This window comes from Falco peregrinus, chromosome 12 (assembly GCF_023634155.1).
Source record: "Falco peregrinus isolate bFalPer1 chromosome 12, bFalPer1.pri, whole genome shotgun sequence".
NCBI lineage: Eukaryota > Metazoa > Chordata > Aves > Falconiformes > Falconidae > Falco > Falco peregrinus.
The window spans coordinates 6,502,136-6,519,047 of record NC_073732.1 but is presented as its reverse complement, the minus strand read 5'-3'; the positions used below and the strand labels follow the sequence as shown (position 1 = coordinate 6,519,047).

The 16,912-nt window shown below is 53.4% G+C and overlaps 1 protein-coding gene and 1 long non-coding RNA gene across 4 annotated transcripts; one reads left to right on the top strand and one right to left on the bottom strand.

The window, feature by feature from the left end:
* Positions 1-233: 233 nt before the first annotated feature.
* LOC101924082 (transcription cofactor HES-6-like) lies at positions 234-2,659 on the bottom strand. Its single transcript, XM_013295110.3, has 4 exons — positions 2,119-2,659; positions 1,568-1,663; positions 1,331-1,409; positions 234-892 (listed from the first exon to the last, which is right to left on the bottom strand). Exons 1-4 carry the CDS (start codon positions 2,311-2,313, stop codon positions 447-449), a joined length of 816 nt encoding a protein of 271 aa, XP_013150564.2. The 5' UTR covers positions 2,314-2,659; the 3' UTR covers positions 234-446.
* Positions 2,660-9,860: 7,201 nt separating this feature from the next.
* Positions 9,861-16,629, top strand: LOC129785414 (uncharacterized). 3 transcript variants are annotated; one of them, XR_008749482.1, is made up of 3 exons: positions 9,861-10,129; positions 10,431-10,563; positions 10,721-16,629. It is a non-coding gene; the product is annotated as an uncharacterized LOC129785414 (long non-coding RNA). The 3 variants fall into 3 exon arrangements; XR_008749481.1 differs by having other exon boundaries at positions 9,861-10,216; XR_008749483.1 differs by having other exon boundaries at positions 9,861-10,563; positions 10,721-12,912; positions 13,633-16,629.
* Positions 16,630-16,912: the final 283 nt, after the last annotated feature.

Below are 16,912 nucleotides of genomic sequence, written 5' to 3'. Positions count from 1 at the left end.
TCATACAGCTGCACAAGGATAATAATCAAAATAAAAAGTAGAAGAGATCGGGCCTTTACCCCTTTATCCAACAAAGTGATCTCCGTGGCGTGTGTGAGAGCCGAGAGGTAAGCTTGGTGCCAGGGGGGGTGGTTGCTTGTTGTCTTGTATTTTTATTAATAGGAAGTTAATTATGTTAAGTATGTAAGACAAGAAAGCTGTATAATTAATATACACTAAAGAGCACGAGAGGATTCTATACAATAATTTAGATGTATTAAATAAATAAAAAATAATAGCAGCCTTCTACAATGCAGGCTACACATAGGTTTACTTCGGCTTGAAGTACCCTGGTCTTTAGTACACCTACAGGAACAGACTTGCTCCACAAGTGTTTTAAAGAAACATATCTATAAGATACATACGTGCGAGTGTCTAAGGTTAGGATAAGCATTTTAAAACACACTTTACCACGGTCTCCACATATCTAATGACCCCATTCTAGGGTTGTTATGGGAAAAATTTGGCTGCAGGACCTGTCTGGGCGGTGCAGCATCAACCTGGCTGAAACCTGACAGCGATGGCAGCTGGAAGGAGTTTTTCGAAGCCTGCTTGTTCTCGGCAGGGTAGAAGCGCTCCTGTGATGGGGTTGTGCCCCGAGTGCTCCCTTTAGGGCTCAGGGGGCTTTTTGGTGTCAAGACAGGCTGCTGAGAAGGGCTGGAGGACCTGAGTGTTGCTTTGCAGGTGTCTTCACCAGACCTGGGCAAGGATTTCAGCAGGTGGTTTAGCAGCCGTGCCCCGAGGGTCTTGTCCACCCACTCGCAGGTGAGGAGGAGGTTGTGCACCTCGTGCATGCACTGGATGTACCCGGTGCTGTACCTCTGCTGCGCTTCCAGGCCCACTTTGGAGTCAGCTGCGTTGGGGAGGAGACAAAGGGGAGCTGGTGAGCGGGTACAAGCTGCGTGGTGGGTCCTGCTTAAAAGCATTGATCAGGTTTCCCTTCGCCCACAAGCTCCCTGGAGGCTCGTTGAAGCCCACCCGGCTTTACTACGAGGTGAATCATTCGCAGGGCACAGGGGGAAGGTGAGGCAGGGTGTGAGCCACCCAGGCAGGCAGCCCCCACGCCCTGCTGCCCACCGCCAAGGGCAAAACTAGACCAAAAAGCAGCTCTGGAAGGAAAAATAACCTTCCGTGGGTTAACCTGTGCCCAGCTCCATCTCCCCATCTAGTGGAGAAAGCCAAACGGAGCCGCAGCCCGGGCCCCAGCAGGTTTGAAAGATGCTTTTTGCGGAGCGGGCAGGGGATGAGCGCTGCTGGCACCCCTGGCAGGGTGGGCGCAGCGGGCACTCACCCATCAGCTTGCTGCTCTGGATGTTCTGCAGGTGCTTCACTGTCATCTCCAGGATGTCTGCTTTTTCCAGTTTAGACTGCTGAGGAGGAAAGAACGTGGCAGTTAGAGGCGACAAAGGGTTTGTACCATGTCTAGTTGCTCAAAAGAAAAGACACCCCCCTCAAAAAACCCCCAAACCAACCAGCCCAATCCTCCACCAACAAAGGGACAAAAAGCAGCAAAAAAATGAGCACTTACATCCAGGTGAAAAGCACCCACCACCGTCTCCTTCAGCTGGTCCAAGCAGTTATTAATCCTTTCCCTTCGCTTCCGCTCAATGAGGGGTTTCCTTAACTGGCAGGGAAAAGAAAAGGGGGGAAACTTGCAGTTGATATTTTTTTCTTCCTCCCTGCTGCAGTTCAGCAAGGGCAGAGCCCCGTCCCCGGCGTGAAGCCAGCGTGGGGTGAGGCGATGCTGGGCCGGGACAAGGTCTGGATGGAGACTGCACCACCCCCAGCTCTGGTCATGGCCTGTCCCTCAGCCGGGAGCAGCTCCCACTTCTCCCACTTCCATTCGTTTTAAGCAGAGTTTACCCGAACAAAACAGAGAGAAGATTTTCTAAAGCTGAGAAAGGAAGCAGCAAAACCACCCACATGGGTTAAATTCAGAGAAAGCACCTTTATAATAAAAAGAAAACAAAAATTGTCCCCTTTCTCTTTCCTAGAAGCAGTGCCCGTAGCCGCGGCACTCATCATGCCCGGTGCTGGCATCCCTGCGGATGCTGCTGCAGTGGCGTGGAGGGGACCTACCTTCCTCTCCTCCTTGGTGCTGGCGAGCTTGTGGGTGCCACCGGCGGTGGTGGTGGCGGTCATTCTAATCCAGCCTGGCCACGCCGGGAGGACGGGATGGGAAGGAGGCACTTGGGCGGTGGGTCTCTCCCTTTCCCGATGGGCTCTTTGCTGCCGTGCGGCTCCTCTGCTGTATTTATAACCCAGAATTAGCATGTGAAAGGGGACTTGCCTTGGCGGGACTTCTTTTCCCACACGAGGGGTCGAGCCCGGAGGTTTGTGGCCATCAATCAAAGCTGACAGGTCACTGCTTCTTTTCAATGACCACGCCGGCCCCCCCAAATGGCGACAGATGTCCAGCCTCCGACGCCGGGCTTTGGAGGGATCTTTTGTTAGGAAAGAAGGGAAGGAAAATGGGCGCGCTCTGAGCAGCTTGCATGGCTCCTCGCTCAATTTGCACAGATTCCCAGGGAGGCAAACAATAGCCGAGGAGCGGTTGAGTTACACCTGGGAAAATGCCTTCTGCCCATCTTTTCCCCTTCTATCTCCTGGAAGCGATGCCTATTTCTACCTGCTAACCTCAGCCCTCGTCATTTCACATCTTTGAAGCAGCCTCTTCATTTCATAATAGAGTGCTCGAGCTAGGAGTTCCTGCTCCCAGGAATTATTATTACAAGGTAATGATCGATTAAAAACTGTTGACAGCAGACACCAGTAGGAAGGTTGTTTCCATCACAGAAATCCTCTAGGGAAACCATGGGAGCTTTATTTATCTCTTGGGAACTTGAGTTCTCTGTTGCACACGGACGGATATAGGAAATACAAAATTTTTTCAGTTTGTGGCTGCTGCGTGGAATTTAATATTAAACTTGCAGGCTGCTGCAGATGCAAATGAATCTGGAGGAGAGTCAGTTCTGTGGGATTTTGACTACTTTAATTTCCCCCCCTCCCCATGCTGCAGGGAGGCCGGGTGGCTTTGGGGGGAAGGGTGTTCTGTTCGCTCCTCTGAAATGCTAGTGCAGAAGCAGATGGGCCTTTGGAGCAGACTTGGCACAGGATGAGCCTGCACTTTTATGCACTTTTATCCCTCCTGCCTGGTTTGGGGGAGGGCGGGGCGGGGGCGGGGGGGGGAGTATGAAGGAGTTTTTCGTGACCCTGCTTTTGCTTTCTGACCGTTGCTTTGCTAATGAGCAGGATTTGGCAGCGTCCTGTCGAGTCCCGCAGGTGAAGCCCTTTGGGTTGGTGTCGAATGTGTCACCTAATTGAAATGGAGAGGAAGCGGCCACAGCGGTGCCGAAGGGCTGCAAGCCAGCCCAACCCGTCGGTGGGATGCCCCGTCGGTGGGATGCCCCATCGGTGGGATTGACCCATCAGTGGGATGCCCTGTTGGTGGGATGCCCCGTCGGTGGGGTTGACCCGCCGGTGGGATGCCCCATCGGTGGGATTCCCCAGCAGCCAGTGCAGTGCCGTGGCTGCAGAGCCCTCTCCCTACCTCTGGCCGGGGGTGGGGGTGTACCCCAGCAAAACAGCGAGGACATCACGTCTCTTGCTTCAACGCCACGTGGGTGTGTTTTTGCCTGTGTGTAAATGCAAACACACTTGCAGCATGGCTGTACGCCCTGCTGCTGGGGCTCGTGGTGAAAACATGTCCCCAGACGTGGTATCTCTCAGGCAGAGGTTGTTTGTCAGTCAGATGCGGAGCTGGGGTGCAGTTACCTGGTTTTATAAGTGCCCTACTTGGCAAGGGCCCAAGCAGGGCTGGTGTGGCTGCTGTGCTGGGAGAGGAGGGCTTGGGAGGGGAAGGTGAATAACTTCTCCTTTGTGCCAGGTACAGGGAGCAGGGACGGGCTCCTTATCTCAGGTGTGTCCCCCACACAGATGGTGAAAGCAAGTCCTGTGCAGGAGCCCCTCACGGCAGCCAGCCCTGGCTGCTCACGAGTGCAGGCTCTGTTGGTTTCTCAAGCTTTTTCCAGCCTGCCTGGGGAGGTGGAGTGTTGCTGGTATTTATAAAAGGCGTAGCTGGGGCATCTGTTTCGCTGCATGACTCCAGCAGCTTGGTGTGGAAAAGGGGGTGGGTGGGCTGGGGTAGGGCTCTGCCCTGCGCGGGGGGTAGGGGGGCATGGGGTGGGCGCAGCCCTGGCTCTGGGCACTTTGCTAGGGTGCTCGAGGCTGGAAGCGCCTCCCTGTCACCTGGGCACAGAGCTTCCAGCTGGGTTTGGCTCAGGCGAAGGGTGGGGGAGAGAAGCCCCCTGTGCCGCATCCCAAACACCCTTCTAGCAGCACCTTGTGCAAGGAACAGGCACCTTTCCAAGGCAGCCAGGGCAGCAGGGGGAAGCCTGAGACCACTTTGGCTCCCAGTCCAGCTGAGTTGACGGAGGTGTCAGCAAACGCAGAGTTACCTAAAAGCTCTGTAGAACATGTCCTGTGCCTGTCGGCATCCCTGGCCAGGCACAGCTGAGGCTCCTGCTAAGGAGGCTCAGGGGGGCCCGTATGGCTCCCTACAGCTGCCTGACAGGGGCTACAGGCAGCGGGGGTCGGGCTCTGCTCCCGGATGAGAAGGGACAGGACAAGAGGAAACAGCCTCAGGTTGCACCAGGGGAGGTTTAGATTGGATGTTAGGGAAAAATGTTCCCTGGAGGGGTTGTCAAGCATCAGAACAGGCTGCCCAGGGAGGTGGTGGATTCGTCATCCCTGGAGGTATTTAAAAGATGTGTAGATGTGGCACTTAGGGACAGGGTTTAGTGGTAAACTTGGCAGTGCTGGGGTAAATGGTTGGACTTGATGATCTTAAAGGGCATTTCCAACCTAAACAATTCTATTCTATGATTCTCTGTTAGTGGCCTAGGGGCTGGCCAGTCACCAGCACCACCAGAAAAGGTCTCTCTGGTCTCTGTGGTGGTGGCACCTTCTCCTTCACCCTCCATTTCCTCCTTGGCCCAGACTTGCTGCTTCTGCCTTACCCTTGCTCCTGCTTTTCTCACCCCGTGAGGGGCGAGGGGGATGCTCTGCCCGAGGGTCACACACAGGCTTCCCCAGCAAAGCGGCTTCTGTGAAGCAAGCAGGCAGAGGGGTGCTGGTAGCGAGCTGGTGGGTGCTGGGGACAGCCGGCTGTGATGGGGGCTAAGAACAGTGTGGTGGCCCCTGGTGCTCAGTGACAGTCCGTGCCCAGCCCGCACAGGGCAGCTGAGCCCCCAGCCTTGGCAGGACGGGGCCCTTGGCGTGCCCACTGACATCTGCTCCGGGTGAGCTCATTTCAAGGTTCATTTGTAAGACAGCACCACAGTGAAAAAGAAGAGCAGCTTTGGCTGTAAACAGTTATTTTACACCTCTCAGTCATGGCAAAGGCCTTTATTTTGGAGGCGGGGGGTGGGGGCGTGGGGGGTGCAGGCGGGAGAGCTGCCCTGGCTTTGGGGGAAGGCTGACATCTGTGCTGGGGATTGTAGGGACCCGACAGGCCAATGCAAATGAGCATTAAAGGGAGCTTTCTGCAAATTCCCGCTTTCCTTTTGCATTGCCCACTGCCAGGTTTCACTGAAAAGGGGATTCTCCTTCGGAAACAAAGCCTCCCTTTTTCCTGGGCTTTCCAAAAAAAAAAGAAGAGAAAGGGGCGAGCGCTGCGCTGCTTGGAGTTTTCTTTTTTGCTATTTGTCTACCTTTCACACCCTGGAGAAAGAAAACAACTTTTAACATCTGTTCCTGCGCTCTAAGAGGGAAAGAAAGGCTCTTGAAAAGGGGAAAAGTGTGGCAGATGTTGGCAGGTTCCCTCCGACGCAGATGTCTTGCTCCGAAGAAAACTTTCTTTGGGGGTTGGCAGCCAGGGCTCCTCTTTGACTCGGGACACGCGACTGCCTAGTGAACGAAGGGACGTGGGAAAGCGCTGGCAAACAAAAGGCCTTATTCAAACAAACCTGAGAGCCGTGAACAATCTAATAACCAGCAGAGAAATGGTCAGTGGCCCCCAGTCCCACCGAGGAGGGGTTCAGGGCAGCCGGTGGCCACGGGATGAGGGAATTTTGCCGTATCCCCAGGGCTGTGAGCAAGGGTGTCCCCTCCTCTCCCCCACCTGCTCTCTCTGGGGCACCCAACGTGGTGCTTTGGCCAAGGACCGGCCTTCTGGAGGTGCTAAATGGTTTCAGCTGGTCTGCAGGGCCAGCTGCAGGGGGGCTGGCTGCCCCAGGGCATCAACAGGTGGAGGGCACTGGCGCACATCACTGGCTGAGGACCGGTGAGCCCCCGGCCAGCCACAGCAGCAACTATGGGGCAGCAGGGATGTCTTTCATTAAGCTTTTAAATAAGAGGTTCTGCCAAGATAATAATTAAAAAGCCCCTGACTCTATTGATTAGGACCAGCTGAAATATCCTTGTGAAACTGGCTTGGGGAAAGAAGGTTTTTTTAATGGGAGGCAAAAGTATTGAGAGAAAAAAGGATTCTCGGTGAGCCTTTTGTTTGCCCTCTTTCCTTCTCAATGGCTGGTAAAACGAAATGATTTAAAATAAGTTTTTGCCATGAAAGCTGGTAATATTTCGGTTTAGGCACTTCAGAGGAAAAAAAGTGAGAAGCCTAGAGAAAAGGCAGCAGAACCAAGAAAATTCCCAGAGGAAAGTAACTAATTATGGTTTGCTGTTAAAGCTGAGGAGCTCTATGATTATTTCTCTTATTCCTTCGAGCTTTGTTCTGCCTCATCTCTGTCCCAGTCCGTTCTGTCTGGGCTGCAGGCAGGGCAGAGCTGCTCCTGCCAGCGGGGCTGCCTTGTGCTGGGGCAGCCGTGCCTCCTCCCTGCTTGGGGCTGGAGGGGAAAGCCTGGTGCGCTGGAGCTGTGTTGCCTCTCTGGAGGTCGAGTGCTGGGGCGAGCACCCCAGCCCCCTGCTGTGGGTGTCCCCCGTGTTTCTCCTGTCAGCAGAGTCCTCCCTGCATGGCGGCTGGGAAGCAGGAGCCCTCTCAGCTGGGCTGAGGACCCCTGTGCTGCAGGAAGGATGCTGCATGTCACCAGAGACCTGTGCACCTGCCCTGGCCGGTCCCTCCTGCCTCTTGCAACACGGGGTGATACTGCAGGCACCAGCTCACAAGCTGGCAGGACTAACCAGGAGGCCTGTGCGGCACTGAGGTTAGCCCCTGAGTCCAACCCAGGCCCCTGGCCGGTTAACAAAATGCCCTCGTTAATGCGACTGAGCCTTTTGGGGGGATGGATTTGCCGGGGGAGAGTGGGAGGAGAGATGAGCAGGTGCTCCCAAGTGCTACCCGGTCTGCTGCACGCGTGGTTCACAGCAGGACCCCCTCGTCTCCTCTCCTCTGAAGGCTGGGGCTGCATCTGGACTGGATTTGTCCCCAGTTAAGTGACTGCTTGTCCTCTTCTGAGGCATCTCTCTGGCTGGGTGTGGGAGCGAGGGTCCCCGGCCCGCAGGAGGTGCCGTGGGCAGGCTGTCAGAGGGATGGATGGGGTGCTAGGGGTGTCCTGCTCCATCCAGCACTCCCAGCTGTGTGTGAGTTTGCTGCCTCTGCTTTTATGACAGCAGCTTTGCTTTGGGCACATGCAGTAATGTGGGGTTTGTGAGGCGAGGGGTGAAGCACGGCTGCGGGAGAAGTGGGAGCAGGCAGGGCAAGGCAAGGTGGGGGCAGCGGCCGCGGCTGGCACGGAGAGGGGGTCAGCCCTGGTGTGCAACCACAGGGCACCCTCCACTCCCTCCCTCGGGGATGGGCTCTAGTCCCGCCTTGCCATGAGCAAACATTCACTGAGGAGAGTCTGTTTTACAGGGCTTTAGTCATTATGAATAAAGAGGGTTTTGTCTGGACTTTTCTGGCCAGTCCTGGTTCAAGGTTGAGGTCTAAAAACAAGGGGTAAAGCTCTCCTTTAAAAGGTTTAAATCTGGAGGTTTCTCCATAGCTGTGAATCCCAAGCAGGCTGTCCCAGAGCCCCGTGGCACCCAGGGTGGTTTGCTCCCAGAAGGTTCCAGCAAGAGCGGGATGTGAGGAGCAGCAGGACATGCTGGCGCGGTGACTGGACACGCTGGGTCCAGAGGGTGCTGGTGGTGCCTGGGCAGGCAGGCTGGCTCCCAGTATGGAAACCGCCGCCACATGGAGGTTACTCACTGCTGGTGACGCACCAGGGCTGCGTCTTCAGAGCGGCCTCAGTTCGGGATGTTGTGCTCACCTTGTCCCATCGCAGGCTGGTGCAGGGTCCCCAGGGGGACCATGTGTCCTGCAACCCAGCCAGGATGGGACAGTGCTGGAAGTAATCTGGGGCAGAAAAATGAAGGGTTGTTTATCTGTGCTTGGGGCATGGAGAAGAGCATTTGCAGTCATTTGTTGTTATAAGGAGAGCCAGCTGAGAGCACAGCCCTGATGCGGCAGATGCCATCCGTGATGGCACACGGGGCCACAAGACCCCTCCAAGCTTACAGCGAGGGGCTGCTCCAGCCACCCTTTGTGTCGGAAGGCTGTATCAGTGAAATCCCTGGGGCTGGGTGACACCGTCTGTACCAGGTCACTGATTTTGGCAGAGGGCTGGGAAGCGATGGTGGGGCGTGTGGTGAGTGGGGAAGAGGCAGAGGGGATCTGGGAGATTGGTCTCAATGTCTGTGGCCAAGCGGTGGGCTGTCAAGGCAGCACTCTGTGTGACTCCCCATGGTGTAGGCAGGGGTAGGAGTGCAGCTGGAGGTTCACCGGCTCCAAAGACATTTACAGGTGGAGTGAGGGAGGACATACAGGCCACTGGACAGTGCTACATGAGGTGTTTTCATTATAGGGGAAGTCCAGCTCCAGAAGCAGCACTGGACACATGGAAATCCTGTGGATGCCCCTCGATCCAGCTCCCTTACCAAGTGCACCGAACCTCACTAGCCCCAGCTTGGCTCGCTCGGTACCAGCTGGCTCTGCCATCCTCGGCAGTGGATTCCTGGCGTAGGAAATAATTACGAGGCTGGTACCCCCTGACAATTCTCAGCTTTTCTCTCACACCCCCCCATCCAGCCTTCCTGTTAAGGATCAGCTGATGCTCCTGCCGTTGCTCAAGCCCATCTCCCTCCTGGCAGGTTAGCAGGGCTCCCGGCCACCGAGGAAGTCTTATCTGCTCCTTTGCAGCTAGAAAGCTGCTGCTTGCAGCTGGGCTCCTGGGCCAAGAGCACCTTATAGGAAGAAGAAAATCTGATAAACCGTGTGGGTGGTGACGGGCTGATAAGGGTGAGCCCCTGGCTGGTGCTGAAGTGGCGGAACAAGGGGGAAGAGCCAAGCTGGGTGGAGAGGGTGTAGGGGGCTTTGAAGGAGCATTCAAGGGGGTTTTGAACTTCCCTCATGGGGCATCCCAGGAGTTGTTTCATTCTGGAGGGCAGCTCTGGGCTTTCTCACACTCTCTGTGTGATGTTACCAGATGTCACCTGATAACAGGCCTCATCTATAATGCAGCTGGTGCTTGGTTTATTCAGTAAGCTTCACTTTCATGGCAACGTGGGTGCCTGGTTCCCCAGATGTCAGAACCCAGAGCTGAGCACCCCATATCCCAGCCTGTATCTCAACCCCTGCACATCCCAGCACCTGTACATCCTGCACAGTCCATTTCTTCTTAAATTCTCGGTGCCCAAGACCATAGAAAGATCTGGGTTAAGTTTCACCTTTGTGAGACAAATATCTCTTCTGCAACTGTGAGCAAATGCAGCTTTCGTCCCGGCTTGGCCACGTGCCCTTAGCAGCTTTCTTTTTATAGTATGTGCGTATACGTGTACTGACACCACATCCTGATCCCCTGACACAAAATACCTTGTCAGCACGAACAAGGCCACCCATCGCTAACACTCCACAGGGAGAGCCACTTGCAGTCCCCCTGCCAGCTCCTTGTCCTGGGCCGTGGGCAGGGGAGCTGCTGCCAGGGAGGCAGGACGGCCGGGGGGGCAGCGGGCTTAGCCACAGCATTGCCTACGTGCTGCTTATTTCTGGTGCTGCAGGGCTGGGATTGCAGCACCCCAGGAAGTGGGGAAACACTCGCTTGGGTTTGTTTTTTTTTGCACTTGCTGGTTCAGTCTTGGGACAGCCTGGCTGCTGGTAGGACAGCAGAAAACACAGGGGTGTAGGATGGGAGGGCATGAGCTGCAGGGTGCCTGGCCTTTGTGAGCCAAGTCCATCCTGGTTGTATGTAAAATCACATCCTGCTCTCTAAGCTATTTTTTTTTTTGTATCTGCGTTTTTACATCTATTTTTTTTACCAATTAAAGCAAAAAAAAAATTATACTGCTTTTTGGTTTATAAATACTGTCTGGTTTTAACCGTATCTCTCCCCTCTTTAATGTCTTTTTTTTTCCTCCCCTCCTCTTCAAATATATTAGGAGATTGTCCTTTTTTATAGGGATGAGGATTTCATGTTCCTCTGGAGGAACCAAAGGGTGTAGGAAGCCCTGCCAGCTCTCGGGGCATAGTCGCTGGGTGGAAAGCAGACCTGAGCCCCAGTGGGGCGAAGAGCAGCCAGGAGCTGTGAGAAGGTGGGTGATGCTCCACGGGCCAGTCTGTGAAGGGCGAAAGCAGGGCTTGCGCTTGTTTCAGCTTCTCCATAATGAGGCATGTAAAAAAAAAACCAAACCAGCAACCCCCCCCACTGTCACAACCCTTTTTTTCTTTCTTGTCTATCTTTAACAATAGGAGCTGTGCCCTGGGTTCACTCTGTCAGAAAGCGAGAGAGGCCACGACACATGTGAGCTCCCCAAAGAATTTTCCAGAAGAACACCTGGGATCAGCTGGGTGTTTTGTTGTGTTTCAAAGGTGATGCTTCCTCCCATCTCCCTGTTCCAGGTGCGTACATATACACATGTGCAGACAGCAACTTCCTCGCACACGGAAGACCTTCAGAAGATACAGATTTCCCCGTAGAATGGGAATGAACTAATTCTCTTTCAAAAGTGAATCCTACTGAGCTGGGAGAAAGGGGCTCAGCCCTTCCCCAAACCAGTGCCTGACTTTGAAGGTGGGAGCAGGCAGAGCTCTGGAGTGCCCTCCTCCTCGGGAGCCAGGGATCCCATCAGCAGGAAGAGGAGGAGGATAGGCACAGAAAAGATTTGGAGAGCTTCAGGGAAGGTCCCCCTATGTATTTACTGGAGTGGCTTGACAAAGATTTAAGTGTCAAGTGACATGGCAATGGCTCCTGTGTTAGCTCTACAGCAGCTGAGACCAAACCTAGCTGAACAGCAGCACTAAACCCATGCCATTCACTGCAGCGGTTTTCTGCTATAAGAGCTAATTAATTAGTTTCTGAAGAGTCTTTTGAAGGGGTAAAGCACTAAGGAAGTGCATAGCAGTGTTATCCAGAGGGTGTGGGCTTCAAAGCTTAATGGGCGCTACTTAAATATGGACTGAATTAGTAAACTTGGTTCATGATTTCTTTAAAACATAAAAAAATAGGGAAATCATCTGAAAAAACCACCACCTTTCAGTTGTTTTGGTAGTGCTGAGCCTGAGGAAGTGTTGAGCAATTGGCTTCCAGTTCCCCTTCCCTGGCTTTCAAGTGTAACCTACCGGCATAGCCAGGAAAAATCTTTCTCCTTCAATGATTTTCTAATTTTAGAATTGATTTGGTAAAAGTGGGAGAATAAAAGTGTTGAGAAATAATAGAAGAAAAGCAGTCCTTTTGGAAAGATCGGTGGTGAAATTCAGGTCGGTAGAGAAAGTTCCTGCCGTACTGCTTTTCTCCCAAAGCCTCCTGAATTTTTTGACGTGGCAGCTGGCCCTTGCGCGGACACGTGGAGCAAGGCTGGCTCACGGGGATGATGGTCATTCAGGCATGTTGGGTGACCAGCAGGACAAAACATTCCTCACCGAGAGCACTCGTGTGGGCTGCCCGCCTGGGGGGCACCTGCACAGGTTCCTGGACTGGGGCTGCCTTCTGCCATTGCTTACCGTACAGCGGCTATGGGTAACGGTATAGGATGAAAACTAAAGGCACCTGCCAATGTATGGAATATCCTTTTCCATTGTTTCACCAGTGTTCACTGCCTGGTGTCTTTCCTAAATGATTTGCGATGCGCAGATATATTTGCTTCCAGTTCTATCGAATTAATGGATGTATTTGTCTAGGTTTTTTCCTTTTATTTTTTTAACTCAGGAAACACATTCTTACAAGGTGCTGTTTTTCAGGACAGCTTCTGTTTCTATCTTTCATGCTTACCACGCTGATAGAAATCTTGTTTTGCCTTTAGTAGTAGATTCCAACTTCAGTGAATGCTGCTCTTTATAGGTAATATCCAATTGCTCCGCAGTAATAAAAAGTTTATTAAAAGGACATGGTTCTGCAGAATGACGTACTGCTCTTCTTGCTGTCCAGGAAAGGAATTTGCAACAAGTTTGGTTTTTTTTTTCCTATGATTCTTCTGGCAATTGTGTTTCTTTTCTGACAAATTATACATGCTACCCTTAGTTTTTGTGATTTGCAATAACATTTTAAAAATGTGTTTTAATTCTGAATTGGCACCTTGATTTGAGGATAAATCATAGCACCCCTGTGAGAAAAAAACCCAACCACCCAACTGATATGGCTGGCAATTACATTTATTTGTGCTTTCTACTGTAAATAGGTTTTTTGGGGTATGAGCCTGTTCATTCTGTATTCGTTGGATGAACTGGAAGGTAACAATATGCTCACCTAGAGATGTTTCTTTGAGCAAAGCTTCGAGAGCCTGCAGTGAGCATCCTCAGCCAGTAACGGGTGAAATGCAGCTCCAGGAACCGTAGCAGCACTTGCGAAACCTGGGTGATTAAATTCAGCCACTTCAGCTTGGTCCAAAGTCCACGGAAAGGCGCAGGATTCTCGTTCCTCCAAACTTTTAAGAACAAGAGTTTCGGTAGGACGGGCATTTATCTTGCTTGGGGTTGTGTCTGTCTGGGCTTTGGGTGGTGACATCCAGAGGCGATGGCAGGCTGCAGAACCAGGGGGGATGCTGTGTGGGACGTGATGGGGGCACTCGGGACCCTTCCCCTGGCAGCAGGGTGGTGGGGGAGAGGAGGAAACACCCTCCAAGGGAAAGAGCATGTGTGTCCTGCTGCATTATAGACCTGGAACACATAAAAGATAAATGAGGCAATGAGTTACTTCACCTGCACCAAGTGCTGAGGAAGAGGAGGTTGTAGCAAAGGGATTAAGAAATAAGCCTGGACCCCTGGGGAGGGGTGGGACAGAGACCCTCGGGGCTGCTGGGGACCTGCTTTGAATTGGCATTTGAGAAGCAGCTGTGTTGCAGCTCTCTTAGGGAGACCAGCTGGGTGTGAATGACACCCTATGAGCACGATGCTCTGGCATCACAAGAGGGACGCGTCTGGCCAGCCCGGTGCTTGGCCGAGCCACAGGAGCTGTGGCAACCTCCCTGCCTCCACCAGCCCTTGGCCACTGGGGAGCAGAGGGAGCTGGCCCGGGGCAGCCAGCTGCTGCCAGTCAGGACCTGGCATCCTGCATGGGGTATGGCCAAGGGAAGAAAAGAGGTGGGCAAAACAGAGCGGCTCAAAGGAGGATTAATTTAACAGGATGGCATATTATTTTTCTCTACTTTTGCCATTTGCTGGTGTAGGATGGTGACTGGAGGAGCAGAAGCTGAGCAGCAGGGCTCCCTGGGCCTCAAACCAGCAGCAAACCCCCCTAGGATCCCATTCTGTGTCTGTCCCTCCTGAGCAAAGCACCCCAGTACTTGCCTTTCCACCTTCTTTTTCCTGGTGAAGTAACTCGGATTTTTTTTTTAATGTGTATTCACTTCCTAATTTGCAAGGATTAATTAATTCACAATGGATGTCTCAGTCGTGGCTGTGAATTAGCAAATTGCTAGTGCACTAAGAGCTCTCTCACGTGTTGAATTTAATTCCTGCTTCTCAGAGCTTAGCAAACCCACGCTCTCTCTGCTGGGGGATTTCCCTGTGGCATACTGCGCGGGGATGGGAGCCGCACCGAGCCCATTATTTGCCCCATCTTTTTTCCAGTGGTCATTGGTAAAGCGATAGCTATTTTCCAGGAGCTGGTGTTGAATCCCTGTACCAGTGCTTGCCTTTAATTCCTTCTTCTTTCTAGTCAGTACCCTGAATATTATCTGTTTAGACTTGAACGTTTTTAGCATAATTACAGGTTAACAATTTCTCAGACATACACACCCTTTCCACGGTGGCTTTGAAAGCAGCGATTTCCAGCTCACAAGTGGGATATACGAATGGCCAGCATTTCGCTGACTGCGCGCCACGGGCCCAAGCTTGGCAAAGCCATTCCCCAAGGTCCCGTCACCTCGTACAGGCAGCGTGGACCCAGAGGTCCAGAGCTGCATCATCTCCTGTATCTTTATATAAGAGCAAGTATATGTTTGGGGGATATAAGCAAGTATATACAAATATATACACATATACACACACGCTCGCTCTTGTATCTTTTATTTTTATATATATTTGATACATATATATATCTCTGTCCTGTCCCGTGAGGTGCTGAGCACAGCAGGGCTGGCAGGGGCAGCCCCCAGAGGCACTGGTGCACTGCCAGGCTGGACCTGGATCCCGCCGTGCTGGTCCTGGGTCCCGCGATGCCGGTCCAGGGAATGATGTACTGAATGCAGAATGACGTACCGCTCTTCTTGCTGTCCAGGAAAGGAATTTGCAACAAGTTTGGGGTTTTTTTCCCTATGATTCTTCTGGCAATTGTGTTTCTTTTCTGACAAATTATACATGCTACCCTTAGTTTTTGTGATTTGCAATAACATTTTTAAAATGTGTTTTAATTCTGAGTCGGCACCTTGATTTGAGGATAAATCACAGCATCCCTGTGAGAAAAAAACCCAACAACCACCCAACTGATATGGCTGGCAATTACATTTATTTGTGCTTTCTACTGTAAATAGGTTTTTTTGGGGTGTGAGCCTGTTCATTCTGTACTCATTCAGTACCCACTGACCCAGTGCTACTGCAGCTGCCCGGCTGCACCTCCCGGTGCAAATTCCTCTGTGCTTCCATGCTGTCAGCTGCAGGGATGGCTGCAAGCGTGGTCAGAAACACTTCTGTGTCCGAGCTGGAACACACAGCTGACTAAGCAGGATGATTCAAGAAGACTGCTGGCCGAGCATTTCACACGTTCTGTGAGATCTTTCCACATCAGAGAGGGCACCAGGAATCTCTTCTGCTGTCAGGAGCTGTTTCCCACAGCGTGTTGCAGGCAAGTCAAGGGAACTGGAGGAGGGCAAGGGGATCCTGAGCAGGGAAGGCGACGGGATGCTGCAGGCGGATGACATACAAAGGGTCCAGGAATGAAAATCCATTTCACAGGGGTGAGAAGCCGGACTGTGAAATACTGCGGGTTGCTGCCAGGCTCCTAAAAGACACAGCTAGCGCTGAGTACACAGGATCTATATCAGAACATGGAACGCAGGGCAGTGCAACGGCTGAGCACGCTGCTTGGGCCTGGCAGCCAAGCCCCACCAGGCTGCTGTGCTCTCCCCGCACAGCTGGGGATGGTATTTGGTGCCTGGGTGTGAGAACTATTTTTGCTAACGTTGGAGGGGGTTTTTTGTTTTGTTTTTTTTATGTAGTAAACTTCCAGCCTGGGGGAAGGGAGCACCTGCCAGGCACTGGGGGGGCAGAGGAGACCCTGCAGTCCCCAGGGGAGCGCGTAGGTCCAGCACCTTGTGCAAACCCCATTGCGCTGGTGCAGGTGTTGCTGCACAAATTGCTTTTTGCCTTTCAGCTGCCCAGTCGCCTCGCCGCAGCTGGAGTAAATTGTCACTCTGTATGACAGGAGCTCGCTCAGCTGTGAGCACGGCCTGAGCAAGGGGGGCTCAGCCCCTTGGTGCCTGACAGCTCGAGCCACCCAGCAGGAGCTGCGGTGCCCAGTGCAGCATCCCGGTGGGATCATCCTGGTGGGATCATCCTGGTGGAATCCCAGGGCCTACCGCAGCCAGCTCTGCCCGCTGATGCCACTCGCTTGTCATCCAGCAGGCAAGGCCACGGTGACCCGTGAAGTTCAGAGGAGCAACACGCTGCTGCGGGGAAAAATTACGGCACGGAGAAGCCCGACCCAAACCCTCCCCAGTGATGCAATGGGGGAGTGCAGGAAGGCAATGGGGAGAGGCGTAATTAAAAAGAAGCTGAAGGCAGATGCTGTCGCTAGAGCCGTGGAGCGCAGCAGGGCAGGAAGAGCTGCAGGACATTTTGAGAAACCAGGCCGGCAAGCGTCTGGGCACTTCGGGAAACCAGCAGGCAGGCTGCACAGCAGCAGTGCATCGGTCCTGCTGGGTGAGGCTTCACCTCATGGCGTGTAAGAAATTCATGACTCGTTCCCTAAAAATGTATTTTTCTGCTTCAAAATCTCCTGGTGTGTTAGACTGCGCTAATGATCTGTGCCGGGACAGAGGTGGGCTTCCGTCCATCCAGGCTAATCCGTGTTCACACAGCCAGGGCAATGGGTGCCTGTTGCCCACCAGGGGCACAGAAATAGCTCGCAGCCCCCGCAGCCCCTCTGCGCCGCGCTGGGAACCTGCGGGAACCATCCGGGCTGGGACTCCCCGGCCATCGGGTGGATGCAGCGGGCTGCCCCCAGCCCCGGTGCTGCCCCCCAGCCCAGCGCTGCCCCCAGCACCAGCGCTGACCCCAGCCCCAGCCCCAGTGCTGCCCCCCATCCCAGCGCTGCCCCCCATCCCGGCGCTGCCCCCCAGCCCCAGTGCTGACCCCAGCCCCAGCCCAGCGCTGCCCCCCAGCCCGATGCTGCCCCCCAGCCCCACGCCCAGGTTCGCCAGGCGGGGCAAGGGGCTCATGGCCGGTGCCAGGGGTCTGCAGGAGGGCAGGGCAAGGGGGTGTGTGTGTCAAAATAGTAAATAAAAATTA

What these genes read in the sequence shown, in the direction of transcription:
- LOC101924082 (XM_013295110.3), bottom strand. Translation starts at nt 2,313, where the DNA reads ATGCTAATTCTGGGTTATAAATACAGCAGAGGAGCCGCACGGCAGCAA. An exon ending in TGGGTGCTTTTCACCTGGAT is followed by an intron (nt 1,410 to 1,567) that starts GTAAGTGCTCAT and finishes TTTCCTCCTCAG; the next exon opens with CAGTCTAAACTGGAAAAAGC. An exon ending in CCAGAGCAGCAAGCTGATGG is followed by an intron (nt 893 to 1,330) that starts GTGAGTGCCCGC and finishes TCCCCAACGCAG; the next exon opens with CTGACTCCAAAGTGGGCCTG.